This window comes from Astatotilapia calliptera, chromosome 23 (assembly GCF_964374335.1).
Source record: "Astatotilapia calliptera chromosome 23, fAstCal68.1, whole genome shotgun sequence".
In the NCBI taxonomy this organism is placed as follows: Eukaryota; Metazoa; Chordata; class Actinopteri; order Cichliformes; family Cichlidae; genus Astatotilapia; species Astatotilapia calliptera.
The window spans coordinates 10,060,838-10,084,083 of NC_137443.1; the positions used below are offsets into that span (position 1 = coordinate 10,060,838).

General features: G+C 37.7%; 3 protein-coding genes across 6 annotated transcripts; all 3 read right to left on the reverse strand.

Annotated features, from left to right (window-relative positions):
* Positions 1 to 459: 459 nt before the first annotated feature.
* On the reverse strand, positions 460 to 3,618 carry sft2d2a (SFT2 domain containing 2a). Of its 2 annotated transcripts, XM_026159218.2 has the most exons (9): positions 3,506 to 3,618; positions 3,285 to 3,438; positions 3,106 to 3,195; positions 2,785 to 2,870; positions 2,601 to 2,682; positions 1,176 to 1,211; positions 1,011 to 1,069; positions 902 to 931; positions 460 to 799 (listed from the first exon to the last, which is right to left on the reverse strand). In XM_026159218.2, the coding sequence occupies exons 2-9, from the start codon at positions 3,348 to 3,350 to the stop codon at positions 760 to 762; spliced, it is 489 nt and encodes a 162-aa protein (XP_026015003.1). In that variant the 5' UTR covers positions 3,351 to 3,438; positions 3,506 to 3,618; the 3' UTR covers positions 460 to 759. The 2 variants fall into 2 exon arrangements, with proteins under 2 accessions (XP_026015003.1, XP_080152898.1); XM_080296772.1 differs by lacking the exon at positions 3,506 to 3,618 and having other exon boundaries at positions 3,285 to 3,493.
* Positions 3,619 to 4,613: 995 nt separating this feature from the next.
* On the reverse strand, positions 4,614 to 11,479 carry tmem45a (transmembrane protein 45a). Of its 2 annotated transcripts, none has more exons than XM_026160116.2 (6): positions 11,170 to 11,479; positions 8,141 to 8,351; positions 7,792 to 8,004; positions 6,938 to 7,122; positions 6,711 to 6,853; positions 4,614 to 5,553 (listed from the first exon to the last, which is right to left on the reverse strand). In XM_026160116.2, exons 2-6 carry the CDS (start codon positions 8,334 to 8,336, stop codon positions 5,457 to 5,459), a joined length of 834 nt encoding a protein of 277 aa, XP_026015901.1. In that variant the 5' UTR covers positions 8,337 to 8,351; positions 11,170 to 11,479; the 3' UTR covers positions 4,614 to 5,456. The 2 variants fall into 2 exon arrangements, with proteins under 2 accessions (XP_026015901.1, XP_026015900.1); XM_026160115.2 differs by lacking the exon at positions 11,170 to 11,479 and adding an exon at positions 10,864 to 11,097.
* Positions 11,480 to 14,421: 2,942 nt separating this feature from the next.
* lnp1 (leukemia NUP98 fusion partner 1) lies at positions 14,422 to 21,070 on the reverse strand. Of its 2 annotated transcripts, none has more exons than XM_026160243.2 (4): positions 20,745 to 21,070; positions 17,662 to 17,907; positions 16,850 to 16,942; positions 14,422 to 14,679 (listed from the first exon to the last, which is right to left on the reverse strand). In XM_026160243.2, the coding sequence occupies exons 1-4, from the start codon at positions 20,928 to 20,930 to the stop codon at positions 14,572 to 14,574; spliced, it is 633 nt and encodes a 210-aa protein (XP_026016028.1). In that variant the 5' UTR covers positions 20,931 to 21,070; the 3' UTR covers positions 14,422 to 14,571. The 2 variants fall into 2 exon arrangements, with proteins under 2 accessions (XP_026016028.1, XP_026016026.1); XM_026160241.2 differs by lacking the exon at positions 14,422 to 14,679 and adding an exon at positions 16,092 to 16,588.
* Between the last annotated feature and the right edge of the window lie 2,176 nt (positions 21,071 to 23,246).

The following is a 23,246-nucleotide window of genomic DNA, read 5'->3' on the forward strand; positions in this document are numbered from 1 at the left end:
CACACTGGTTAATCTCTGAAGCCCGGGGTCTTTTTTATGCTTGAATTACTCATGACCTCAGAAAACAAAAGACATTCCTCTTTAAATGGACGGGTTCGAGGACTGGACTGAAAATGAGCGAAAAGGAAGCCAATGTCCAACAAAAAGCCTTTACAAAAAAGGCTCCCTAGAAACAAAATAATAAGAAAAGGTCTTAAAAGCTCCACAAATAGATGTAAAAATAAGTGCAAGAACCAAAAATATAAACTTATACTAAATGAGAGATAATTCCTGATAACTAAAAATTCACCATTTAAAAAAATACATTTTGCATATTATAATATTAACAGGACCTGTTCATACCCTGATTAACTATTTGAGCTTCACATTCAAATACCAACACAATTTAAGACCATAAGAACTTTTAATAAAAATAGATTTTTTCTGAGCAAGATGAAAACAAAAATCAACAACAACAAATTTAAAAAGTTTAAAATACTGATTTATTACAGATATTTACACATATTACAAACAAAGTCTACAATCATTATAAACTGGTTAAATTTGAGTGGTCACCAAAAATTAATCAATCAATCAATGAAGCACAACTGAGAAAGATAAATAGAAAATTTGCTTCTTTTTCACCTATAAACAAATGTCTGAGCAGCAGGAAGGGCCAGAGACTCTCTAAAGGAGCCAATTTTAGCAACTTCAGTAAGAGACCTGCCCCATTCTTCAACACTTCATCCAAGCTGAACCTTCACCGCAAACACACATGGCCTATTTCATGCACATGGCCAGCATCCTCATGATTGCTTCTCTGGAAGGTAAAGAACATAAACCAGACATTTAGGCTTTGAACACCACTTTTTTCTGATTATTTATACAGAAGATTTGAATAAATGGAGCAAAATCTACAAACCTCACACATGGGATGTATGACAAGCTGTACCTGAAAACACACACATTTTATGTAACAAAAAACAATTTAAGACTGAAAAAAAAAATTAATTAGATATGTAGAGACTCACCAGGTAAATGACAAGACTTGCAAGATAACAAACAACAAAGCAAGTCCAAAGTTCTTCCACTGTGAGAAAAAAAGAGAGAGATTGGGATCAAACACTGACATTAATCCAACAGATAAACAGATAAAGTTAGAAGTGATCATAAGTATTTTTTGGAGGCTCACTCACCCAGAAAGCCGCACAGAGAGTCAGAACGAGACAAGTCTAAAGCAATGACAGAGAGACTTTTAGCTTTAATTTGAAGGGTTTTAACAAAAGTCTGTGTAAACTGTTTTTGAAGTACAGCTATTTTTTGGACACAGACCCTCATTTTTAGGCTCTCACATTAACTGTACAAACTAACATAGTTGTAAATATAAGGATTGTTTAATACTTTGATAAAAATCATTGACTGCTTAAAGTCTAGAAACCATGGATATTACCAAATGTCTTGCTGTGCTAGACCTTTACTTCTGCTGCCTTTATTTACTCCTAGTTTGTGAGTCTTTCTGCATTCAGTTATGTAGTTAATAACTGAAAAGCATGCTCTATTGATTTTCTCATTTCTTTTCCTGAGAAACTGTTGGGTTAGTGTGCAGTTTGCTTTGGGTCTATTTGCACTGTGAAGTGCAGTCTGGTCAGTTTATACCCCTGCACACTTCACAGGTCATCCCGCAACTTCTATCAACAGTCACATCATCAATAAACACCAGTAACCAAGTTGCACTAGCAGCCATACATGCCCATGCAATAACATCGCCTCCATCATGTTTTACAGATAATGTGGTACACTTCAGATCATGAGCAGTTTCTCTCCTTCTTTTCCTTTCCATTCATTCTGGTACAAGGTCATCCTGGTTTCATCTGTCTTATATTTTCTGTGGTCTTCCCTTAGGCTTTTTGGTTTTGCTGAGCGAGTCAGTGCATTCCTTCTTTTTATGACTCTACCAGTTTGCTCATTTGGCTATCCCTAAAGTTTTTGGTTTCTATCTGATGTTGTTTTGTTTCAGCCCAGTGATGACCTCCCTCACTTGCACTAACATCTCTTAGGGCCTGTTAGTTAACTATAATACCCTTGCTTCCAGTTGTATATGTCAGAACTGCAAAGTATGATGCTTGGGCATTACATAGGCGACATGGCCATGCTCATAACCACATTAAAGCTGAGAAAATCTTCAGATCTACAACACAGGTGTCACATTAGTGTCTGATTTAATTATTTACCTACATGTAGTTTAAATATTTGCATACTGAGCACTGAAAGAAAGAGGATGGTAACCTAATTGCACCTGCTGTGGGACATTCTGAGAGCAAATCTTCCATCACAGCAAATATTGTAGTTTTAAAGAGAGACGTTTGCACATCAGGGTCTGATTTTTGTCAGTCCATCCACAACCAAGTTTTCTGAACTCTAGCTTGGTGTTGTCATGCAATCCTCTAAGCAGAAAGCTGTGTTATGCAATCCTTTCACCTTTAACCAGCTCTTGAACTCTTAAGGAAAACAGAATTTTTTTTGCAATGAATCTAAATTTACTGAACTCAGTCCACTCATGTTTGTGTAACATGTTCTGTCTTTTGGGGGTTGATTTTTTTATTTTTATTTTTTGCACTTACCAACATAAGGGTAGTAGCCAGCGCTCTTGTTTTGTCACACATCCTTTTCAGCTGCTTCATTGGGCCCATCAGAAACATTGTGCTATTGGACACAGTGAAATGTGCAAGAAAGAAAAGCATGTATTAAGTGTGTAAAACATGCAAAATAAGCTTCCCATTTCAAGGTATTTTTTTCATCACTAACCTGCACAGAGCACATATGTTGCCAAATGTGTAAAAGACAATAAAGAGAGTGATCCCAATCTTGGGGAGGAAGAGCACACACACTCCCTGCAAGACACACGTGAATGCAGGTGGATCACACGTCATGTTTTATAAGCCTCACTTTAAGGAGGGACTAGGCAGTGTCGCCAAATGAAAGAGCATCACATCTTCAGCATTCCTCAGAGCAAGAAGAACCAGTAGGGCAACACCAGCTTTCTCTGAGCTCTTCCTCGTTGTGGAGAGCGACTGAATATTGTCGTAGAAAAAACAAAAACAAAAAACACAGAAATTAAATTCTTACCAGAACTGTGCATGCAGCTCCCACCACGAAGCAGGCGATGAATCCCTTTATACGTGTGCCCCAGCCTAAAGTCGAAGCTTGGTTCATTTGCTGCATTAGTAGAGATTGAATAAACGATCGATTAATGATCCAGCTGAGATTACTAGCCACAACAGTGAAAGATGGGATTAAGGCTTTACCTGTATAATGTTCCGGTCATCTCTGCGCGCCTCCTCACCGCTCAGAACCGACTTTAATTTATCCATGCCCGAGGAGCTTTAAAATTCGGCTTAATTGGTGAAGAATTATAGTTGTTTCCTGAACTGATAGGAACTTTGCCGGGTTTTCTCAGATCTGTGTGAATGGACAACAGCGTCACATGCCAGCAGAGGGAGAGCCGGATGAGCTGCCAGTACCTTACCTGGCCAGGTGGGTCACTTCATCGTCACACCTGAACCGGAACAGCAGCAAAGACGTCTCACTCTGATCAGTTTTTTCCCAGACGTGACTCAGTGTTAGAAAAATTTAAACGCACCACCCAGTACAGCCATGAGTGAACAAGAGGGTCCAGACACCACTTTTATTTATTTTTTTCGGAGATAACAAGTTTTCTCTTAAAACTGTAAAAATAACTATACAAGTTAAATAATTGTTTTGATTCCCCGGGGAATCAAAACAAAGTGGTTTGGTCCATCGTATATAATTCACTTCTTTACTTTGTAAAGCTGGGCTTAAAACAATTTATTTCTACTAGTTAGTGGTAGAAATAAATTGTTACACCTCTCTTGCATTTCTGAATGAATTGATAGAAATAATCAAATAAAGCACCTTTTGCGTTTTTCGTAGTATTTTAACCGAACTGCTTATCATACCTCCATTAAATGTGCAAAGACTGTCACACAGAGGCCCACTTTTTTCAAGACCGAGTGTTTAATCTTGTCAAAACAGAACATCTTTGTTTATCCCTCTTGTCAACAGATGTTTTGTGTTGCCCTGCCCTGACAAAAATAAATCTGCACAAGCACTTTATTAGGACTGATCATTTGGTATTAATGTGATTGTGTTCTAAAAATCAGGGGTTCTCAGGCATTTTAGGGCTAGTAGTAGTCTTAGTATTTGAACTATTAGACACTACTGAAACTTTAATCCTGGAAGTTTTCAACCAGCTCAGACAGGGGAAACTTTATGTTCTACAATCTTATCAACAAGAGAATGGGGCTGAGAGCAAAGGACACAGTAACTTCCCTTTATTGGTAGAAACCACATCCTTTGCTGTCACCTTTATAATAATTTGTCGCAAATTAATTGATCATTTCAATGACCCTGTCTGAGAGCCACTGATAGATGATGGTGATTATGGATACATGAATAAAGAGAACCAACTTTAAAACATATAAAAAAGTAAAATTTGATCATAGAGGCTACCATAAATTCTGTATTGAGTAGCACATTGTAAACACTTACATACTAGCTATAATGTTATGCAAGGTGTGAAGGAAATGATAGGAATTAAATAAAATTAAAAAAAATTTACTGTTTGAACAATTTTATTTTTCTTTTTATAGTTTGACACTTGGTTTGAGTCACTTGCTAACATGAAACAATATAAAATGTACAACTAGTGCTTTCAAGTAATACACATGATGATGCAGTGACGTTTTCACCACAAAATAGCACTACTGAATACCAAACTGTGGAAGAAGTTTAGCAAGTCAAAAGTAAAGCATGAAATCCATTAAAAGCTTTTCATTTATATTGAATGCGCAAAGTAGTAACAAAGATATGACAGAGTATATGAAAATTATATTGCTGTAAAATAAATAAGAGCAGCTTGTGACTGCATACCTCCACTAAGGTAGGTAATCCCCTCCGCACCTTGCATGAACCGACTCTCTGCATCCAGATTAATTTATATTTTCACAAAAGATGTTATCTTTTGATATTTATTATTAAAACTGTATTTTGTAGCTGTGATGTTGTGAAACATCCAGTCTTGTTCTCTTGCAATGGTAAATGATTCAAAACCTTCTGGATCCAGGTGGCGATGCACATATTTTTATAGTTTATATATATGCAGTCACAAATTTTGCCAAGCCACAAGAGTTCTGTCCAGTAATCCTGCTGAAAAATAAACTGAACAAATCATAAAGCTTCTCTGGAGGAGGTAATAACAAAAGTACGTTTAAAATGTTGTACAGCTGGTTAATTAAGGCAGAGGTAGAGACGCATTTCTAAGGTTAAGGTTCCGTATCCACATCAGTTTCCACATCTGTGTGCCTTGCTTCTTATTCTGCTCCTGGAAATTTGAGCGTTTTATCCCTGATTGTTCTATAATGTTCATGAGCCACAACGTAGATGCACAACAGTCTTCCTCACATAAGCTCATCCTCAGACTCTGGATCTCGCTCTCTTGCTTTCAGAAGTCCCATTTCCACTGGAGGAGTCTTCTTCAGTCTGGAGCGAACCGCACTTCAAGAGGAAAATAACAACAAACACGAGAATCACACATATTGTAAACTGTGCAGGTCTCCAGGATAAATAAACAAGTGTCTATCAGATATAGAAAAATACAGTACATTTTTGTCCCTATAGGTATGCACTAGGGCTAATGATTGGAACTAAAATTAAATGTATAACTTTTGAAATCCAAAGGTTTTCTTTTTGTTTGTTTTTTTTAATTGATGTGTTACAGTGGTCCCTCGCTATATTGCGGTTCACTTTTCGCGGCCTCGCTGTTTTGCGGATTTTTTCGGGGGTGCAATTTTTCATTTATTTATTTTTTTAAACAGCGCAATGTGTTCTGCGTCCTGATCGGCTATAGACCATTTTCAATCAATCTCGTGCTGTGTCTTTTATACAGTACAGAATTCGTTCAGCCTGTCAAATCTACATAAATCTTCGCTAGCAGAAGACAACAAACACAACAGTGTCTACGTCAAAGGATTATAAGGAGCATTAAGTAAACCAAACAGTCAGATGAGTAAAACTTCACTCAATTCCTTCTTCTTGCTTCCTCTACTTCCGTATCATTAATTCATTAATGTTGAATTGTCTCGCAGCTGCTCTATTCACATGTTCTGGACTTGAAAACAGGGTTTGATCTTTGGTTTCATTCTATAATACTGGACTTATTTTTCTACGAAGGTTTGAACTTTGAGAGTGTTTAAACAAGAGAGAAGCGCGTCAAAATGTCGATGCCTGTCTGAGAAAAGTGTATAAAGTGTGTAGTGAGGGTTTTTTTACAGCCTTAAAACATCTATAATAATTGTAAAAAATAAAGTTCCCTACTTCGCGGATTTCACCTTTCGTGGGTTATTTTTAGAACATAACACCTGCGATAAACGAGGGAACACTGTTTTTTAAATCTACATTCTTGAGCAGCAAAAACACATTTATTACACATTTTCTCTCTTGGATTTTATGGTGAAATAGTGGCAAAAACCAAATTTGATTAAATATGAATCAGAGGTTTGTTCTCCTTGTATCTGGTTATATCTGCACCTATGGCCAATTTAAAGCCTTATGTGCTAAATAAGACAAAAAAAAATGCATTTCCAATTCTTTGAATATATCTAAATCACAATGGGATGTCTTATTGGATTGTCTTTTGTGGAGCAGGTTCTTACCAGCTGACGATGCAATAGAGCACGCTCACTATAAGCATGGCGAAGGCGAGGTGCCAGGAGTAACACATGGTAATGAACATCATATTGTTGGGATCTTTCAAGTCCCACTCGGGGCCGCGGGGCGGGTACAGCACAAAACCAACCTGTGGTTTAGAGGAGAAAACATTGGGAGTAACTATAAATCAGCAAACATAAACATCTGCTCATAAAGCCACATTCAGATTTACCTCCCAGAACCAGGTCCCCTGAACCACCGTTAGCGTGCACCGCAGCAGCTCCAGAATGATGTTGCCTCGGTGAAAGATCTCCAGGAAGGCAACAAGAGTCTCTCCAAAGACCGCGTACAGAAGGAGCAGATGCACGTGGACATCCAGCATGCTCCTGCCATGGAGGTGGTAGAGAAAAAGAAATCCTGCAGAGAACAAAAAGCTGGTAATGTAGGTAAATGTGTTTGTCTTGATCAGTTAAACTGCATCTAAACTTCAAATATTTATCCCAAGCCATCGCCACAGATTGTCTTAAATTCAAACAGTGCGAAAATAATTGACTCAAAATGCTGTAAAAATGCAGAAAGTCCTATCTGTGCTTGGTTTAAATTAGGCTTAATTAACCCCACAGGGTACACTTAAAATGACCTTTGAATGGAAGGAACTCAATTTGATTAACAAGAAATGTATTTATACAAGTTTATTGGAAAATGTACAGACAGGCAACAAGTTGTAAATAAAAACCTGAATTAAAAAAAAAAGATCAGAGTATGAAAGTTGGTCTGTTGTATGGGAACATACGGCAGAAGCAGTGAAAACAGTCCATCTACAATTACAGCGATGGATAATAAAGGTGGATATAATGGCGCACATTCATAAACCCCTCAATATAAAGCTTGGCCAAACACTAATGGAGGATTTTTTTGTGTTTTAGATGTAAGACTATCTTCGAGAATAGTATTGTTTAGACTTTGAAGGAACCAAGGATTAAACTGATTAACTTATTAGTAAGCGATCTGCCCTGAAGCACTGGCTTGAAATAAAAAGGATATCAAAGGATCTCAAAGACAATGATTACATTTTATTCTTCTTACCTTCATTAAAGAAAGCAATTGCCAGCATTAACCGATCCAGTGCCAGTGGTGCCGCTTCTGTGGTGTGGATAATCAGAGACACTGTTGCAAAGAGCCCAAAGAACAAGTACATGGTGGCGTGGTGCCAGCTGTGCAGATGGTCCCAGTGTTTCTCTACGAAGTCGTACAACTGAAGCTTCGGTCCACCCGATCCAAACTGTTCTGCCAACATCCCTGAAAGCACCACATCAGAGGAAACACGCACATCTCCTTAATTAAAGCCCTGATTTGTCTTGGATTTACTCGAGAAGAGTCTTGCTAGTTATATCTGATATATGGATGCATTAAGAAGCTTTTTGGACACGCTTACCAACAAGGGAGAAAAAGAGTATGACTGAGCTCTCAATGATCTCCAGCCGTCGCTGTGAGGCTCTGCTAGCCAGACGAGTAGAACCAATACCCTTGTTCCTACGCGTGGCATGCCAAATCGAGTACTTTACCGTCCACCAAATCCCGGCAACAAGGAAGAAGGTCCCAGGGAGAGCGTGGCCTCTGAAGCTGCCCATGATACCTCTCAACACCTAGAGAAACAGATTAGGTACTTCATGGAATTAGAAGTACATATTACAAAAGCACTTCTTCCCACTACTAACATGTTTATTTAAATCAGCCAGATATGACTTGAAACAAACAATAATTTAACCTAACTTATCATCTGAAGAGTAGACAAGATCTATTTTTAGCACAACTGGAATAAGTGGATAAAAGAAAAGGGAAAAAAGTGCAACAGTGCCCATAATTTAGTTAAACAGCGTAATCAAACATGATTAGCGTGTGTGTTGGCGACCGTCCTCCAGCTGAGCTCAGCAGAAGTGCGTCTAGCTGTGGGAGGAGGCCTGTTAGGAGTTTACGTGCAAAAATAGAAACCCATTTCTTAACATGCACTCCAGAAAAAGCACTTTGTTTGCAAAGACTGCAGCAGCATCTAACACTGAGTATAGGATCCTCTTGATAATGACTAAATATCATTAAACCTGCACCGACTTATGTGGACTGCTGAAGTCTTTGTCTGGCCAGTTTCTTAACAATTACTTTCACTCACACGATCTCAGTTGGTCATTATCAGAGACTGAATGAAAGACTAACGGGGACCATCATTTACAAAAGGAACACCCTGTTGTATTCAAGAAGAGCTGAAACTAGAGCCTGAGCTTATAACCCATATGTAAAGGTTTTACTGAGGTCAAAGGGTGAAAAAGACCAAGATTATTTTAATAGTCTATTATGCACCAAAATATATTTTTGAAAACAGAATCACCACCCCCTGCTGGTTATTAGAAAGAATGCAGGCTCAATAATTTCCCTTTTCAGACGTGGAAACTATGTCTATTGTGTCAAGTTAAATTATGTTTCTAGGTCAAACAAAAGGTTAATAGGAAAACTTGCAGACTTATCTAAAAAATAAAACTCAGAATTTGATATTCTCCTTTTTCAAAAGGCAGGAAAAAGCATGAAAAGCAGTCAATACGTCATTATATTGAGAAACATGTCAAAATGAGAAACAATTTACATCATTTACCAAGCTTGATATAGTCCAACATAGTTCATATTATCATTAAAACAAGACTTTGGAACAATTTTATCATATTAACTTAAAATGTTACTTATGTGATCAGAGGTACTGGAATGGTAAACATAATGATATTGTCTCCGACTTCTATAAATTCATAAGGCTTCATATTTAATTAAAGAAAGAAAGCTTTTTAAAGTGTTTGACTGCAGTGCTCTTAGGTAATGACTGCACTTTGTAAAGTGAGAGCAAAGCTGGAGTGGTATGAATAGCAGGCAGAGAATAAGAAAAAGGCACATGGCTGTACTGTCCTTTGTGATGGAGATGACCGGCAATATTCTGCTCGGCAACAGAGGAAACCTTTGAAGGAGGACACTCAATAGAAACCGATTGAGATGTTAAACCCAGCTCATCTGTGTCCGACAGTCTTTTGGGGGTGCAGCCTCTCCAGACTGAGGAAAACACTCCAGTCTCCATGGCACTCAAGAGCCACTAGAGGATTCATCAGTGTTTGGCTGATTCAGTGTTTTGGCTGATTTAGTTTAGCCACAAACACTAGTCATCTGCGCCAGACCGTTTTTATGACAACGACGTAAAATAAAATAAAGTATGCTTTTATTACACCAACATGGTGGGAGTGGTGTAGTAAAAGTGTTCGCCACAAGTACAAATATGATTTCTATTCTGTGAATTGGTCAAAACTATGAGCATGAAGAGGTTTTGGTGCATATGTTTGAGGCTGGGATGTCTGGGAGGCAGCTGTCTTCAAAGGGTGTTCCTGTTTGAGTTTTGCTATTAAAAATATAACAAAAAACAAACAAGCAAACAAAAAAAACTTCAGCTGAGCTAATTAGAAAGGGTGCACACTTCAATAAAGTAGGTTTTTCTGTAAGTTTTTGAGTAAATGTAGCATGGTGCATACCACCACTGATCCCGTCTCATCCACTGTAAGATTAACAATATTCTAGATCAAGCCAAAATTAAATATAGACATTACTGAATAAGTAGAGTCTGCATCACATTTGTGAACCTACAATATGTGATACTTCACTCTAAGGGTTTATACTAAACGTTTTAGCAAGTTTAAATTTCCAAGCCAATCTGAAGTTAAATTACTCTGATTTATCTCTCCTGAACGTAAACTTTGAGGACAGTGATGTCTTGAGGTCTACAAAAAGAAAAAGAAAAAAAATGGAAACAGTCGTTTGACAGAATCAGAACTTTCTTTTTTTTTTTAGTAGTTTTTTTTCTTTTTAAAGTAGTTTATTTTAGCTTCAGGAGATGAAACAGTGTTGTGGAAGTTAAATCGTGAAATCACTCAGCAACATTGTCTAAACGGCCACCCGATGTCTTGTACATAATTCTCGATGGAGACCTTCCTAATCTTTTTTCCCCTTCCTTCCTTTCTTCCTTCCTTTCTTTCTTTCTTTCTTTCTTTCTTGACCTGGCTTTACATTTTATCTACACATGACACAGTAGGCTTGATTTTCTTTACTGTGAGAGGAAAAGAGAGGGTCTCTTACCCAAGTTTGTTTTTCTCCGAAGATCAAAAGTTAGTGGAAGTATTCAGACAGAAAAGGGGAAGAAATTTTTTAACGCATCTTCACTTTGCCCCCCAATCGCATAAAATCTTTTTTTTTCTTTTGGAAAAGAATATGGGTCTCTCTCTTATAGCCTAGACACAAGAAGTAAACATCTTCTCCGAGTCGGAATCCCAGCAGGATCCAGACCAGATCCGTTTCACAACCCTTTTTTCCTCCCCTACTCTAAACACTTCGAGCTTTTCTCTTATCAAACCCTCCCATTGGATGAGTGTGAGCTTGCGTCACCTGTCTGTGCGGTCATTGGTTGGAGGTAACGTCAATCTCAGGTGTCCACGTGTGCACTTTCACTCCGCCTGCTCGTGCACGGCTCGGTCCCTCCTCACTCTGGGAAAACCGCTACTTTCCGTCGTGCCAGGGCAGGCCTGGCTGGGCCGGGACAAGATTTCCAGCACGTACACCACAGCTGGAAGACTTCCTCATCCTCAGGCAGGAGGTTTCTTGACCAAGTCTCGTTTTACTCGCTTAATTGTCTCCAACCAGTCCACACAGTTTAAGTTACAATAGAGGAAAAAAGTAGAAAGTCGTGAATGTTCATGAAGGAAACGACTGGCCACGTAGGAGCGTCTCCAAGATTTTTTTTTCAGTGGGGCGACATAGGGGAGTATACGGAAGAGGATTAGGGCCACTGGGAAAAAAAAGTGGGCACGTCTTTTTTCTTCTTCTTTTCCTGAATTCTGAGAAAAAAAGTCAGAATTCTGACTTTTTTCTCAGATTTTTTTTTCCAGTGGCCCTAATCCTCTTCCGTAGGAGTACCAGGGGCTTTGAAAGAAAGAAGAGAACTTATTATGCAGAGTTATCAATTATAGTACTGGGCCATAATTATTCATTATAGCACTTTAATGTTGTAGCTGGTGTTAACCATTACATTATATGTAATTAAGGTTAACACATCCAGCTAACCAACAGTTAAGAAAAACTTTCTGTACAAGCACATGGCCTTGCTTTACTATTATTTACCCTCTTCATGCTGGTGGCTGTGAGATTAAAATGATATGATGCATTTATGAAGTGTTGTAGGTGCATAACGTTAGAGGAAATAAACTCATTTTACTAGGTGGTTTCTAGGCAACATCAAGATATAGATATTTGGCATATTAGATAAGAAACTTTGTGCGTCACATTTGGTTGCTCAGTGTGAAGATCAAAATCGTAAACTCAGGTGAATCAAGCAGGCAGCTCAGAAAGGAGCAACACTGACACTTGGGATAACTGGCAGAGGAGGATGAGACACAGGCGAGCATACTTAGAAGGTTACAACAATCAAAGGGTCAGGGAAAGATGGACAGAAAACAACCCTTCAAAGTAAAACAGAAAATAACCAGAGGAGAAAAACCTAACTACCTGAACACTTGTTTTTACTTGTTTCATTAACCTGGGTAAGGCGGATAGAATAAGGAAACAACAAAAGGGATCAAGAGATAAACAAAGAGATACAGAACAGGTGTTTCACTCATTTCATTGTGTTTTTATTCAAGAGTGCAAAAACAACAACAACAGTGAAATGGAAACAGTGAACACAGCAGCTGGAAGTTGGTGCTGCTGAGAGTCATAAAAAGTTCTTCAGCTTTTTAAGCACAAGGTTGGAAAATGTAATTAAACACATAATCTCCGTGGTGTAAGCATACTGAACCCAACAGCCTTTAACTGTTCTGCAGAGTGCAAAGGTTTTGTGTCTTTGTGCATAAATCTAATGGTAGTTATGAGCATTTGCTGGTTAAATGAACTGCTATAGCAGCATTTTAAAATTGCATTCTAATTTTCATTAACTACAGAGCTATCCTTTATATAACTGCATATTTACATGGCTAAATACACTATTATATATTGTACATATTATTAGTTTCAGGTTGGCCATTCTTGTATTTTGCTCGTTTGTGTTGTTGTGTTTGCACATCTCTGTTGCTTGTGGGGCTCGCACACAAGAATTTCACTCGCATGTGCTGTGCCAGTGTGCCTGCACATGTGATGTGACAATAAAAAGTGATTTGATTTGATTTGATTTGAAATATATACATAGGCCAGCTCTTTTTAGTTGGACTTTGTGTACATACTGTAAACTTCTCACATGGAAGTGCAAAACACACGGCACAAGAGAGATGTTTGAAAATGATCGAATAGAAGTCACACGCAAAAACCTTTACATGCAAAACAAAAGCTAATTGGGTAAGGCAGGAAGACGGTGCAGATGTACGATAAGATATGACACTGATGCAGGGGAGGAGTTTTGTTACTTAAGAGAAAGCATTGTGAATGCAGGCAATAAATAAATGTGCATGCTCAATCCTTCAAAATAGCAGAGCAGAGCTATTGCTAGTGCAGCTGTTGAAATTTCTCTACTGGGTAATCAGCATTGACTGAAATACACCAACCACCTTCTGCAGAATATGCAAAAAACCCATACTGACAGGTGACAAAGAAGGAAAATCAACTTCATGCTTCTCAATAAGGTATTGAGCTGCCATGTGCTGACAGAGCAATTCTAATGCACCTTAGCACCGACTGAAGCCTCTGAAACATTATCATTCCAAAAGACATTCTCTCATATGGTGTACAGCACTGCTTAACTTAAAATCATGTTCTGAGTAATAAAAGCATTCAGTAACCCCTTGTGTCGAGTAGAAGGTGGCATCTTTCATTGTAGCATAAAAGTAACCAGTCAGACAAAGTTTGTATCGCTATACAGTGACGCTGTCTGGACTCAAATCAGTGCACCAAAACATAGCCACTGGACCCCTTCAGTGCGTGGGTCACTGGTTTTGATGGTTTTCCTTTAATTTGTCACCTGTCTTAGAGCTGATTCTCTGTAGTTTTCAGCTTTTTTTAAGACTGTTTTCAAGATTTTTAATTAAAACTATATCAGGAACTTGTGATTATTATAAGATGTCAGTCAAATGTTGTCAAAAAATATATAGAATATTTGTGTGTATGAATGGTTTTGGGAAAATATTTACGTTCCCCATATTTCTGTGCTAAATATAAAACCAAAGTCAGAAACTAGTCAGCTTAGCATTAAACTTTTAACATTTAAAAGCTTTAAACTGAGGGGAAACAGCTTGCCAAAGATGTGCTCAGTGGAACTCAGATGGGAGGTCTTATGAGCCCTGAAATTCGACTGCTACTGATGCACACATTCATATGCTACCTGCTGTAAGAAGACTAATTTATGAGTTGTTTGTTTATATTTCATGATGTGATTTTATATCTAAGTTCAACTTCAGAACTTGGAAATATTCAACCTCAACCACAAACTGAGCAGAATTCAGGCAGATTATTTTGTTCATTACCAAAAAATATTGTCAGTTTTGAGGATATTTGCTCCACCTAACTGCATGTCATTAGAAATTGTTTAGAATCATTTTTGGACAAAAACAAAATAAGAACAAGAAAGACTAATCCTCCCCTGATAGTGCATTAATTTACAAGAGCTCTTATATAAATAATCACCGTCCAATGACAGCTCGTGTCTCTCACATGAGATATCCTCACTCTCATTTCCTGCTTCCTTCAGGGACAGAAGACAGTTTTGCAGAGGGTGTTCATGCAGAAAGAACGAGGCGTGGAGATGGAGAGGAGGAGGTCTTGGGGTCACATATACATGCAGACATTTCAAGTGTAGGTGCAGGACCATTATGGGACGGTGGTGCGACAAGAAGGCCAATAGAGGGGCTTTAGCATGGATACGTAGACACGGCATGTGGGACAGTTCCTTTTCCTCCATAGCCACTGCTCCATGCACTGAAACACATTTTAAAACACACCATTGCATCATTGTTGCTATGATCTGTATCATGTATCATTTATGCAGTCATTGATATTTTCAACTGATGCCAGGAGGTCATTTCCAACATGTTGATGCATGAGCAACAGGATCTACGTTCACAGACCCTAACCCTTAGCTGGAAGGGACAGTGTTGCTGCCTATTTGAGCAGCTTTCTCTGTTTCAAAGGCTACGAGTCAAAGAAGGTTTTAAATAAATTTCTTTACAGTTAATAATGTGGTGCCTTGCTTTTTATTGACTTTTATTATATTCACTTTGACAAAATGTTAACATGTTTACAAGTTCTGATTGTCAACAGATTCAACAGTATATAAAGTGACTCACTGTAGTTCTGATGAAATGCTTTTATAAACTGTAAATATTCTCTATTGATTATAAAGTATATTTATTCTAAAGTGATATTTAAAACCATTTAATTAGTATAATCATAGAGGTATCTTCTCATCCAATAACGTGCTGTAAGTCTAATAACTGAATACAATGACCGTTACATACAGAGGCGTTTCCAGGAAATTTTATATGGTTTTGGCACAGAGGGACCCAAGAACCAGTAAGGGTGGTGTAGAGCACAGAAAAGGAGAAAACACCAAATGAAATCAGAAAAAAATGCCAAACGAAACCACTTGAAAATTGTTTGAAAATCCACTGAGTTATGGTGATTTTAACTTTGACCAGACTTGTATCCATGGATACCAATGCTGGTACTAGTGTTGAATCGATACTAGAGCAATAGGATTGATACTTTGTTTCTAACCAATAGTGAAATGTGTGAAAAACAATAGTGAAAAATCCCTGAAACTTTTTGTGCTGGCCGTCATGCCTACTTTATTTATTTAAACAACATAAACTGATCCAACATAAACCGATCCAAAGTGCTTTAGAAACAGGCACACAGCTGAATTGTTTTGGTGAAAGGAAAAATCACAGTGATTTCATTAAAGTGTGTTCAGACTTTGTATATTGATGATACTTCATCTCATCTTCAATACATAAGCTGCTTTCATTGGTTAAATGGTATCGGTAATACTGGCCCTGTATTTAGTTAGTATTGAATCAATGCCAAAATTTGCAGAATGCAGCACTAGAGTCAGGAAACAACAAGCAGTGGATCAAACCACTGTGAGGCATGTCATGGGGGAGTCATACATCCATAACTGAGCAGAAGAGCTTTTAGTGTGTATTATCATATTATATAACATTATATAACATAGTTATATTTACAATAATGTATTGAGGAGTACCACAGTGTTTTTACAGCAAAAATGTAACTGGACACCTTACATCCCCCTGTTATTTTCACTCATGTTTGCATTTATATAATAAAGATTAAGCTGGGGCACCAGGTGGACCTAATAAATTTCAGGCCCCAAGCCAACACTTTAGCAACACCCCTGTTTACATAGTCATGGTGCAGTACAGTTTGTCATACTGAGGTTTTAAAGCAGAAAACTTTGAGTTCAAACCTTTAAACTCGGTCTCAATTTTTTTTTTCTAACTCTAACCCTTTTCAAACATTTTTAACTCTGTGTTTGCACACTGAAGAGAAGAAGTTGCAATTATTCCAAAAGTGACCTAAAACTCTGGCCCAGAGGGGATTTGAGGCCCTGATTTTTCAGTGTCACATCGTAGTAAAAGTTCAGGAGAAATCCTGATGTTTTCACTGCAAATCATGCATTTTCCCCTTCTTGAAAACAATATCAGCGATGTCTCCTCAGGGAATGTTGACGATGGAGTGTGTGCTGCTCCTTCTCCGTGGAAATCTGTCCATCTGCAGACCTCCTCCTCTCCTCATAGAGCTTCCTCCCCTGTAAAACAGCTGCTTCACTGCTGCTTCGGGGCCGACACTGCTCTAACCTCCGAGCTGCCTTCAGCACCCACCAGATGGAAACATCATAATGAGTAAGTATCCAGTTCCTGGGACCTCAGGCTGTTCAGTGTACTCCATGCATCTACAGGGATAAGTTTCTGCTGCAGGCATTGTGTTTTCATTCCAGTTCACATCATGCATGTCAGGGAACAGGCTGATATCATGCATCAGAGATCTGGTGTCTGACTTGCAGGGATTTTAGGGAACACAGTGTAGACAGAGGTCATGCAGTAGATCTGACGTGTGCAGGTTCTCTTACCTCTTTATGAAAGCGGTGTGTACAATGTGGCACTCCCCTCCCATTCTTACGCATGTCCTCATGACAGATCAGGCACAACGTATCGTCCTTCTTCTGTGAGAAAAAGAAACAACATCTGACCAAGATTTCAATAACTTATGTATTTATAAAAATAATAAACCTGTATTATTGCATCAGTGGGAGATTAAGTGACAGGAACTTCATATATGTAACTTATATACCAAAGTGAAGGAGCTCCATTTAATTTCAGTAAACTAATAAATAAAGATATAATTTTTCACAAAGTTATGATAAGCTGTAAATGTTATTTGCACTGTGTATGTTATGTATCACGTTCTTTTTATTGATTTCCTGTGACACCACAAAGATACAGAAACACCGTTTCATTAACATTAAACCCCTGACAATGAGTTTTAACAGGGCTTGACAAAAAATTTTGTTCCAAGAAAAATCAGGTATAAAAATGAAAAAGGATTAAACATGCATTCACAACTATATTCTTTAGTATGCCGACAAAAAGCATGGACAATAGAAGAAAAAGAAAACTTCAAGGTCCTTGTGTGCATTCAAGACCAGTTAATTATGTGGGTATTTGTAGGTTATGTAATTCACAGCTTTGTCTTTGGCAGCACATAAAAGTAATGCAGCGTTTCAGGCTCCTTAATTTTTACGGGCTTCGTAATTTTATATGAGGAGGAGAAAGACCATCAAGTCTGATCGTCCTTCGGTCATCTATAACACTATGAGAAGGTAAAAATCTGTAAGGACCATTTATCGTTCGTTTAGTTAATGTTATAAGTCCTCCTGCTCACCAGAGACGTGGTCTTCTTATCATTTAGACAGAGCCTCTTCTCAAGTGTCTCTGTGAGCTCTGGGATGGTGGTGATGCGATTCTCTGCGATCGCAGTCTTAGCGCGGATGTTGTCATCTGCAGAGGCACGGCGAAGCTTCTGGTGGACCCTGGTTTCCCCCTTATCCTCTCTTGATTTGACGTGGCTGGGAGTGGGCGCCATTGTAGCCGCATGAAACCTGTTTAACTTCATGACATCTAACTGTGACTGAGGATTAAGAACACAACGATAAGTGTTATTACACCACGTAACAACACTTGAGAGTAAAATTATTGTGTCATATTCCCTCTAATAGTGAGGCGGAGTTGTAAGAAGATTAAACTAGAGAGACAACCATGTCTGCCTTATGTCTGTCAATGGGGTTAAACACTCACTCGCTAATATCCTTAAGTAACATGTTGGCAAAGCAGCTACCTATATATAGTTTGACTCTAGACTCAGGACAGAACGTAAATATATATTTACACAACAGCAATAATCTGATAATGCAACTCCAGTAAAACATCAAAGGTGAAGGTACAGATGAATTTCAGTGTTTGGCTAGACTTGTAAATCTGTAACTACTGAACTGTTCTCTTCAAATGATGTATTTCTGGAGCACTCATTACTAAACCAAGGTTTAACTCTTAATGGGAGCTTTAAATAGCGATGCACTAGACACAGGCTGACATTCTACAACCCCAGAAGTTATTTCTGGTTCTACTTAACTTTATTACTGCTGCTGAGGAAAAAAATACGATGTCTAGATGTTCCTTTGACTTTAAATTTGAGGAAAAAAAATAACATGAGAGATCTGTGACAATGTGATTTTTTCTGTTTAAAGAAACTAAACAATGTGATAAATGTTACTTTAAATAGGTCAAAATATGTGTAAAGGTGTGAAAAGTGCAGTCAACGCTGATGCACCTTAATATGTCAGATTTTCTGTTGATCTACTATCTCAGTTAGTACTGTCAAGACTTCTTTAACTGAGCAGGTTCTTCAATTTTGAATTAATCGCCTACCACCGCTTTAGGGTGTAGCTACTTTAGGAGTCAAACGTTTTTATATGTGCAGTGTATTTTTTCTTTGGATCAACCCCTCACTTCGATTTCATAAACCTCGATCTCACCAGCCAAAATTTCAAACTTTAAGCTTCAAACAGGACTTCAAAAAAAGAACGGTCATAGGGGTTAATTACATCTTTTATATATATATACTATGTTTTTATGGTATTTGCAAGAAGCTTTTTTTGTTTTGCGGTGCAAGGAAGTGGCTTGTTATGTTGATGTTGCTAGTTTTAACTGTTATAGGACAAACATTGCTATTTGTAGCTGCCCGCCTTGTTGACTGATAAACGTCCTGGAACATTTAGTAACGTCATGGGCTCATCTGTGACACCATTTTTGCATTTGCTGCATTTTAAAAGATAAATGTAGTATGAAGAAAGGCTAAAAATATTCAGAATAGTTGTTATTTGAATGAGAATTTCTTTATTTCCCAGAATAAACTTATATAGCATAGGCTTTCAGCAAAATTGTTATTTTAAATATACTGACCAATAGTTCCACTATCAGACCAAGAATCTGTGCATTACTTCTCTATTTGCTTGCTTAAAAACAGAGCATACGGGGAACTGCAGGCTTCAGTTTAAACAGCACTTCTTCTGATTATTAGTGAAAGGTTACACTATGCTACTACATTTGTTTTTTTGCATTTGTCAGTGCTTCCTTCATGATGAGAACTGATTGTGCTCACCCAGTGTTGTCTGTAAACTACTTGCTTGTAAGTTTCTTTTCTTCCACAGAGAGACCACTTTATATGTGTGCACTTACACTTTTGTGACTCTTATCACCTGCTTTAGATTAGAAAGAGTTTCTTTGGCTCCTTCCATCCTTTAGTTTTCGCTTAACTCCTATGAAATTTGTCATCACACTAATGAAAATATACCAGAAAACTATAAAGTAAGCACCACTATTCACCACACAGGCCATGACACTTGACTATGCTGATAGATAAGTTACCCTGTTCTGTGTTATTAATAAAAAATACAAATCACTAAATTGTGCGCCATTCATGTTGGTTGCTCTTCTGCTTGTTTGCTGCTTTAAGTTGTACCTCTATTTTTTGCTAAACATCCACATAGCCAGAGGTTATGGAAGAGTTGGAACGCTATTGAATGAAGAATATGTGTAAGAGCTTTGGCATGCGGCAGCCCATGACTTAAAAACATTGTTTATATAAGAAAATGATATCAGATGTGAAGGCATTTTTAGCTGGAAAAAATAATTTTCCTACAGACCTACACAGACACAGCTACAACACAAACACCAGACTGGTCTGTATTCATTATAGAAATATACTGTTTTTCCTAATGAGACTGTGAACAGCTCAGCACGTGGCACGGCATTTGCAGTGTTTGATCGCTCTGATGTAAAGTAATAGAAAACAACTCACTTAGAGCATCAATAATTTCGTACTTTGCAGGCTTTCATGGGGAAATTTACCAAAACAACAGTTTGCACACTACTAGAGGCTTTTTGTTCGGAAGCTTTAATATTTAATTAGTTCTCATACCAGCTTGTAAAACATACATGTGCATTATTCTGCTGTCATAGTCCATATTTTGTCTTTTTCAGAGAAAATAAAACTCTGTGTTTTATAAATATTCCATGCAGTGATATTTGCAGTCAGTGAAGGTATGGGATCTTTCTAACACCCTGAGCTGCTTTTAAAGAAATACATAGAAAGTATACTGTCTGATAAATGTACTTTATTATATTTATTAAACTGGCCTTTAATTAGTATAGTGAAATACATTCATCAGAGAGTGCATATATTTTATTTTCCCTCCAATTATCAATGAAGGGCTATACAGAATAAAATTTAAGATGTTTATAGTGTCAAGTGTACAAGCATGCTGTCCATATGTGGTGTAAAACTGGACAAGAGAAACTGCAAAAAATGTTTGTTAAAAGTGTTTTGCTGCTGTTTAAATGTCAGTGCATGCATCAAGTCGAATGCTGCAGAGCTGAACACATACGTGAAGTGCAGCCGGTCCTTACCGCAGTCGGGAGTGATGCTCGTCTATCAACTTGTGTTTTTGAAGGCCTTCTGAAACTGTGTTTTCTTTCTCTGGAATGTACAGCGTCTGGTCCGTGACCCCAGTAACTGCTCATCCATTTTGTGAAGTTACTATCATCGTCCTCGTCATTGTCCATAATGATAGCAGGCAGAAGCCGTAGAGACATGATGGAGCTGTGCAGGGAGCTTCTTGGTGCAGCAGGTCTTGGTACAACAGATGAAAGTGAATGGGGTGAGTACTGACAACACTCAGCTGACCTATTGAGTGTCTAACAGACCAGCTGCTCTGCTACACTGCACTGTCCCACATGGCAAAAGTGACTTACTTCAATTAGATGCCTCTAGTGAATCAAGCTGTCGCTTTTGTTGTTATCCTTGGACAATCTAAAAATAACCTGCAGAGATTTAGCTCCAGTCTTTAAATAAGTGAATCCTCTATAATCTATTTAACGTCACTGGTAGAACATAAACTGGAGGTGATTGGAATAAACAGCGAGGTGGTAGCTGTGACGGAACAGCTAGTATTTTGGCACAGGGTGGGTGATGTGACCACTCCTTTTAATCTTTCCATTACAGTCATCAGCCTCGGGGTAGACAACTGAAACTCCAATTTCCCCATACTTTCCACTCACTGAGTACATCAAACCTGTCAATAATTATGGAGCGCAGGCAACTGGGTGCTGAGAGCCCAAGGCTTGTGCAATACAGGGCAAAGAGCTTTAATATTACACTGTATACAAGTTTATTTGTTTTGCTCTTTTAAGTCAAGTATGTAAAATCCAGATTTTATACATGAACAATGAAAACATGTAATACAAGGCCATCAGCTAGAAAAGCAACATCTCTGGCATCATAATTCAGTATATATCGTGTCAGTTCAGTCTGAAAAATTAGTAGTAGTAGTATTAAATACTATTGATATTACTACACAAAGGGGATTGTGTATTATTGGAAATATTCATGTTAGACACACCATGTTTTCATTAGGTTTTTGTGTTTTTTAACAAAAAAGCAGAAGAAATTATATAAAAGTCTTTTTCTGCTCTTTTACAAACTCAAAGTTTCCCTGTGCTAATAATGTTGTAAAGATCTCAAAGAGAAGGGCAGGGCAGGCACTGTTATGAGACATTCATGCTGCTTTATCATGTAACCTCAGATCCCCACTGAGAAAGAGATTACGGTAATCTGTGTTCTTTCCAAAAATAAGGATGAAACAAGGTCACACCTGAAGACAAATGACCACATTTTATTAAATAAATGAAGAGTACTATCCGTGTGCGCCGTTGAGATATTATAATATCAACGAGCCTCCATCCAGTATTATTATGGGGTCTTTATCTTACAATATAAAACACTTTGAGGCGACTGCTGTTGTGATTTGGTGCTATAAATAAAATTGAATTGAATTAAAAGTATTGAAAACAATCTCGTATTCATACATTACAAATCTGCACAGGTTTTTTTTTTTTTAAATATAAAATTAAAATTGTGTTTCAGATTTAGGATAAACCCTCTGTATCAAACAACTAAAACAGGAGAGAATAGCTATACAATACAACACCACACCATATAATACATAATAAAAATACAATGACTTATTGATAATTTGTTATTACTGATAAGTGACTGTGTACAGCAGCTTGTTGCATACCATACAAGCATGCATTCATGCAGACACATAATCGTACTCTTAATCGATTAATTACATAATCATCATGCTTTTTTTAAAGGCCGAATGACCACGATAATCAGTATAAAATGTTTCAGAAAATGCTATCGTATTAAAGCTAGTTTAAATCAAAGCAGAGGCATAACCTACTTGATAAGTTGAAGAAGGCTGTTCCAAAATTTAGTTTTGGTCACCTCTACATTTAAAATCAGAATGCACAACACTTAAAATACCCTGAGTGGAATTGGGTTTTAACAGTTTTAACAGTTCTTATGAAAGCAGGGGCCGGCCTTTCAGTCTTTTGTATGATAGTAAAATTAGAAAATGAATTTCAGATTTCACTGGAGGCCAATGAAGGGAGGCAAGGAATGCACAAACACAATATTTTATATTGTTTTATTGAGACCTTATTATACATTTACATACAAAACATACAGTCTACATATAGTTAAACCTTAGTGTCACAACAAGTGTTTGCTAAAAGAAAAAAAAAAAGCAACAAAGAAAAAGTTTGTTTTGGGTTTTTTTTAAGGGAAAAGGAATTTGGGTTCCTTAGAAGGAAGGAGATATGAAAGGAAAGGCTTACGTGAGGTATAACATTTCTTATTGGCCCCTCTAAGAGAAACTATAAACTTTTCCAATTTAAGGAATGACATTAGATCTGTCAGTCAAGACTTTTCTGTTGGTGGCTTGGGTGACTTCCAGTGTGGGAGAATACATCTTTGGGCAATTAAAGAGACAAATGAGGCAATACTTTCTGTTTAGTTGACTCAGATAGATCACCTATCTACTCATAGCTATTAGCTGTAAGTAT

What these genes read in the sequence shown, in the direction of transcription:
- tmem45a (XM_026160116.2), bottom strand. Translation starts at nt 8,336, where the DNA reads ATGGGCAGCTTCAGAGGCCACGCTCTCCCTGGGACCTTCTTCCTTGTT. An exon ending in AATTGCTTTCTTTAATGAAG is followed by an intron (nt 7,123 to 7,791) that starts GTAAGAAGAATA and finishes TGTTCTCTGCAG; the next exon opens with GATTTCTTTTTCTCTACCAC. An exon ending in AGGGGACCTGGTTCTGGGAG is followed by an intron (nt 6,854 to 6,937) that starts GTAAATCTGAAT and finishes TCTAAACCACAG; the next exon opens with GTTGGTTTTGTGCTGTACCC.
- lnp1 (XM_026160241.2), bottom strand. Translation starts at nt 20,930, where the DNA reads ATGTCTCTACGGCTTCTGCCTGCTATCATTATGGACAATGACGAGGAC. An exon ending in ATAAGAAGACCACGTCTCTG is followed by an intron (nt 16,943 to 17,661) that starts GTGAGCAGGAGG and finishes TTTTTCTCACAG; the next exon opens with AAGAAGGACGATACGTTGTG. An exon ending in CACACCGCTTTCATAAAGAG is followed by an intron (nt 16,589 to 16,849) that starts GTAAGAGAACCT and finishes TGGGTGCTGAAG; the next exon opens with GCAGCTCGGAGGTTAGAGCA.
- sft2d2a (XM_026159218.2), bottom strand. Translation starts at nt 3,350, where the DNA reads ATGGATAAATTAAAGTCGGTTCTGAGCGGTGAGGAGGCGCGCAGAGAT. An exon ending in ATGACCGGAACATTATACAG is followed by an intron (nt 3,196 to 3,284) that starts GTAAAGCCTTAA and finishes CTACTAATGCAG; the next exon opens with CAAATGAACCAAGCTTCGAC. An exon ending in AACATATGTGCTCTGTGCAG is followed by an intron (nt 2,683 to 2,784) that starts GTTAGTGATGAA and finishes TGTGTCCAATAG; the next exon opens with CACAATGTTTCTGATGGGCC.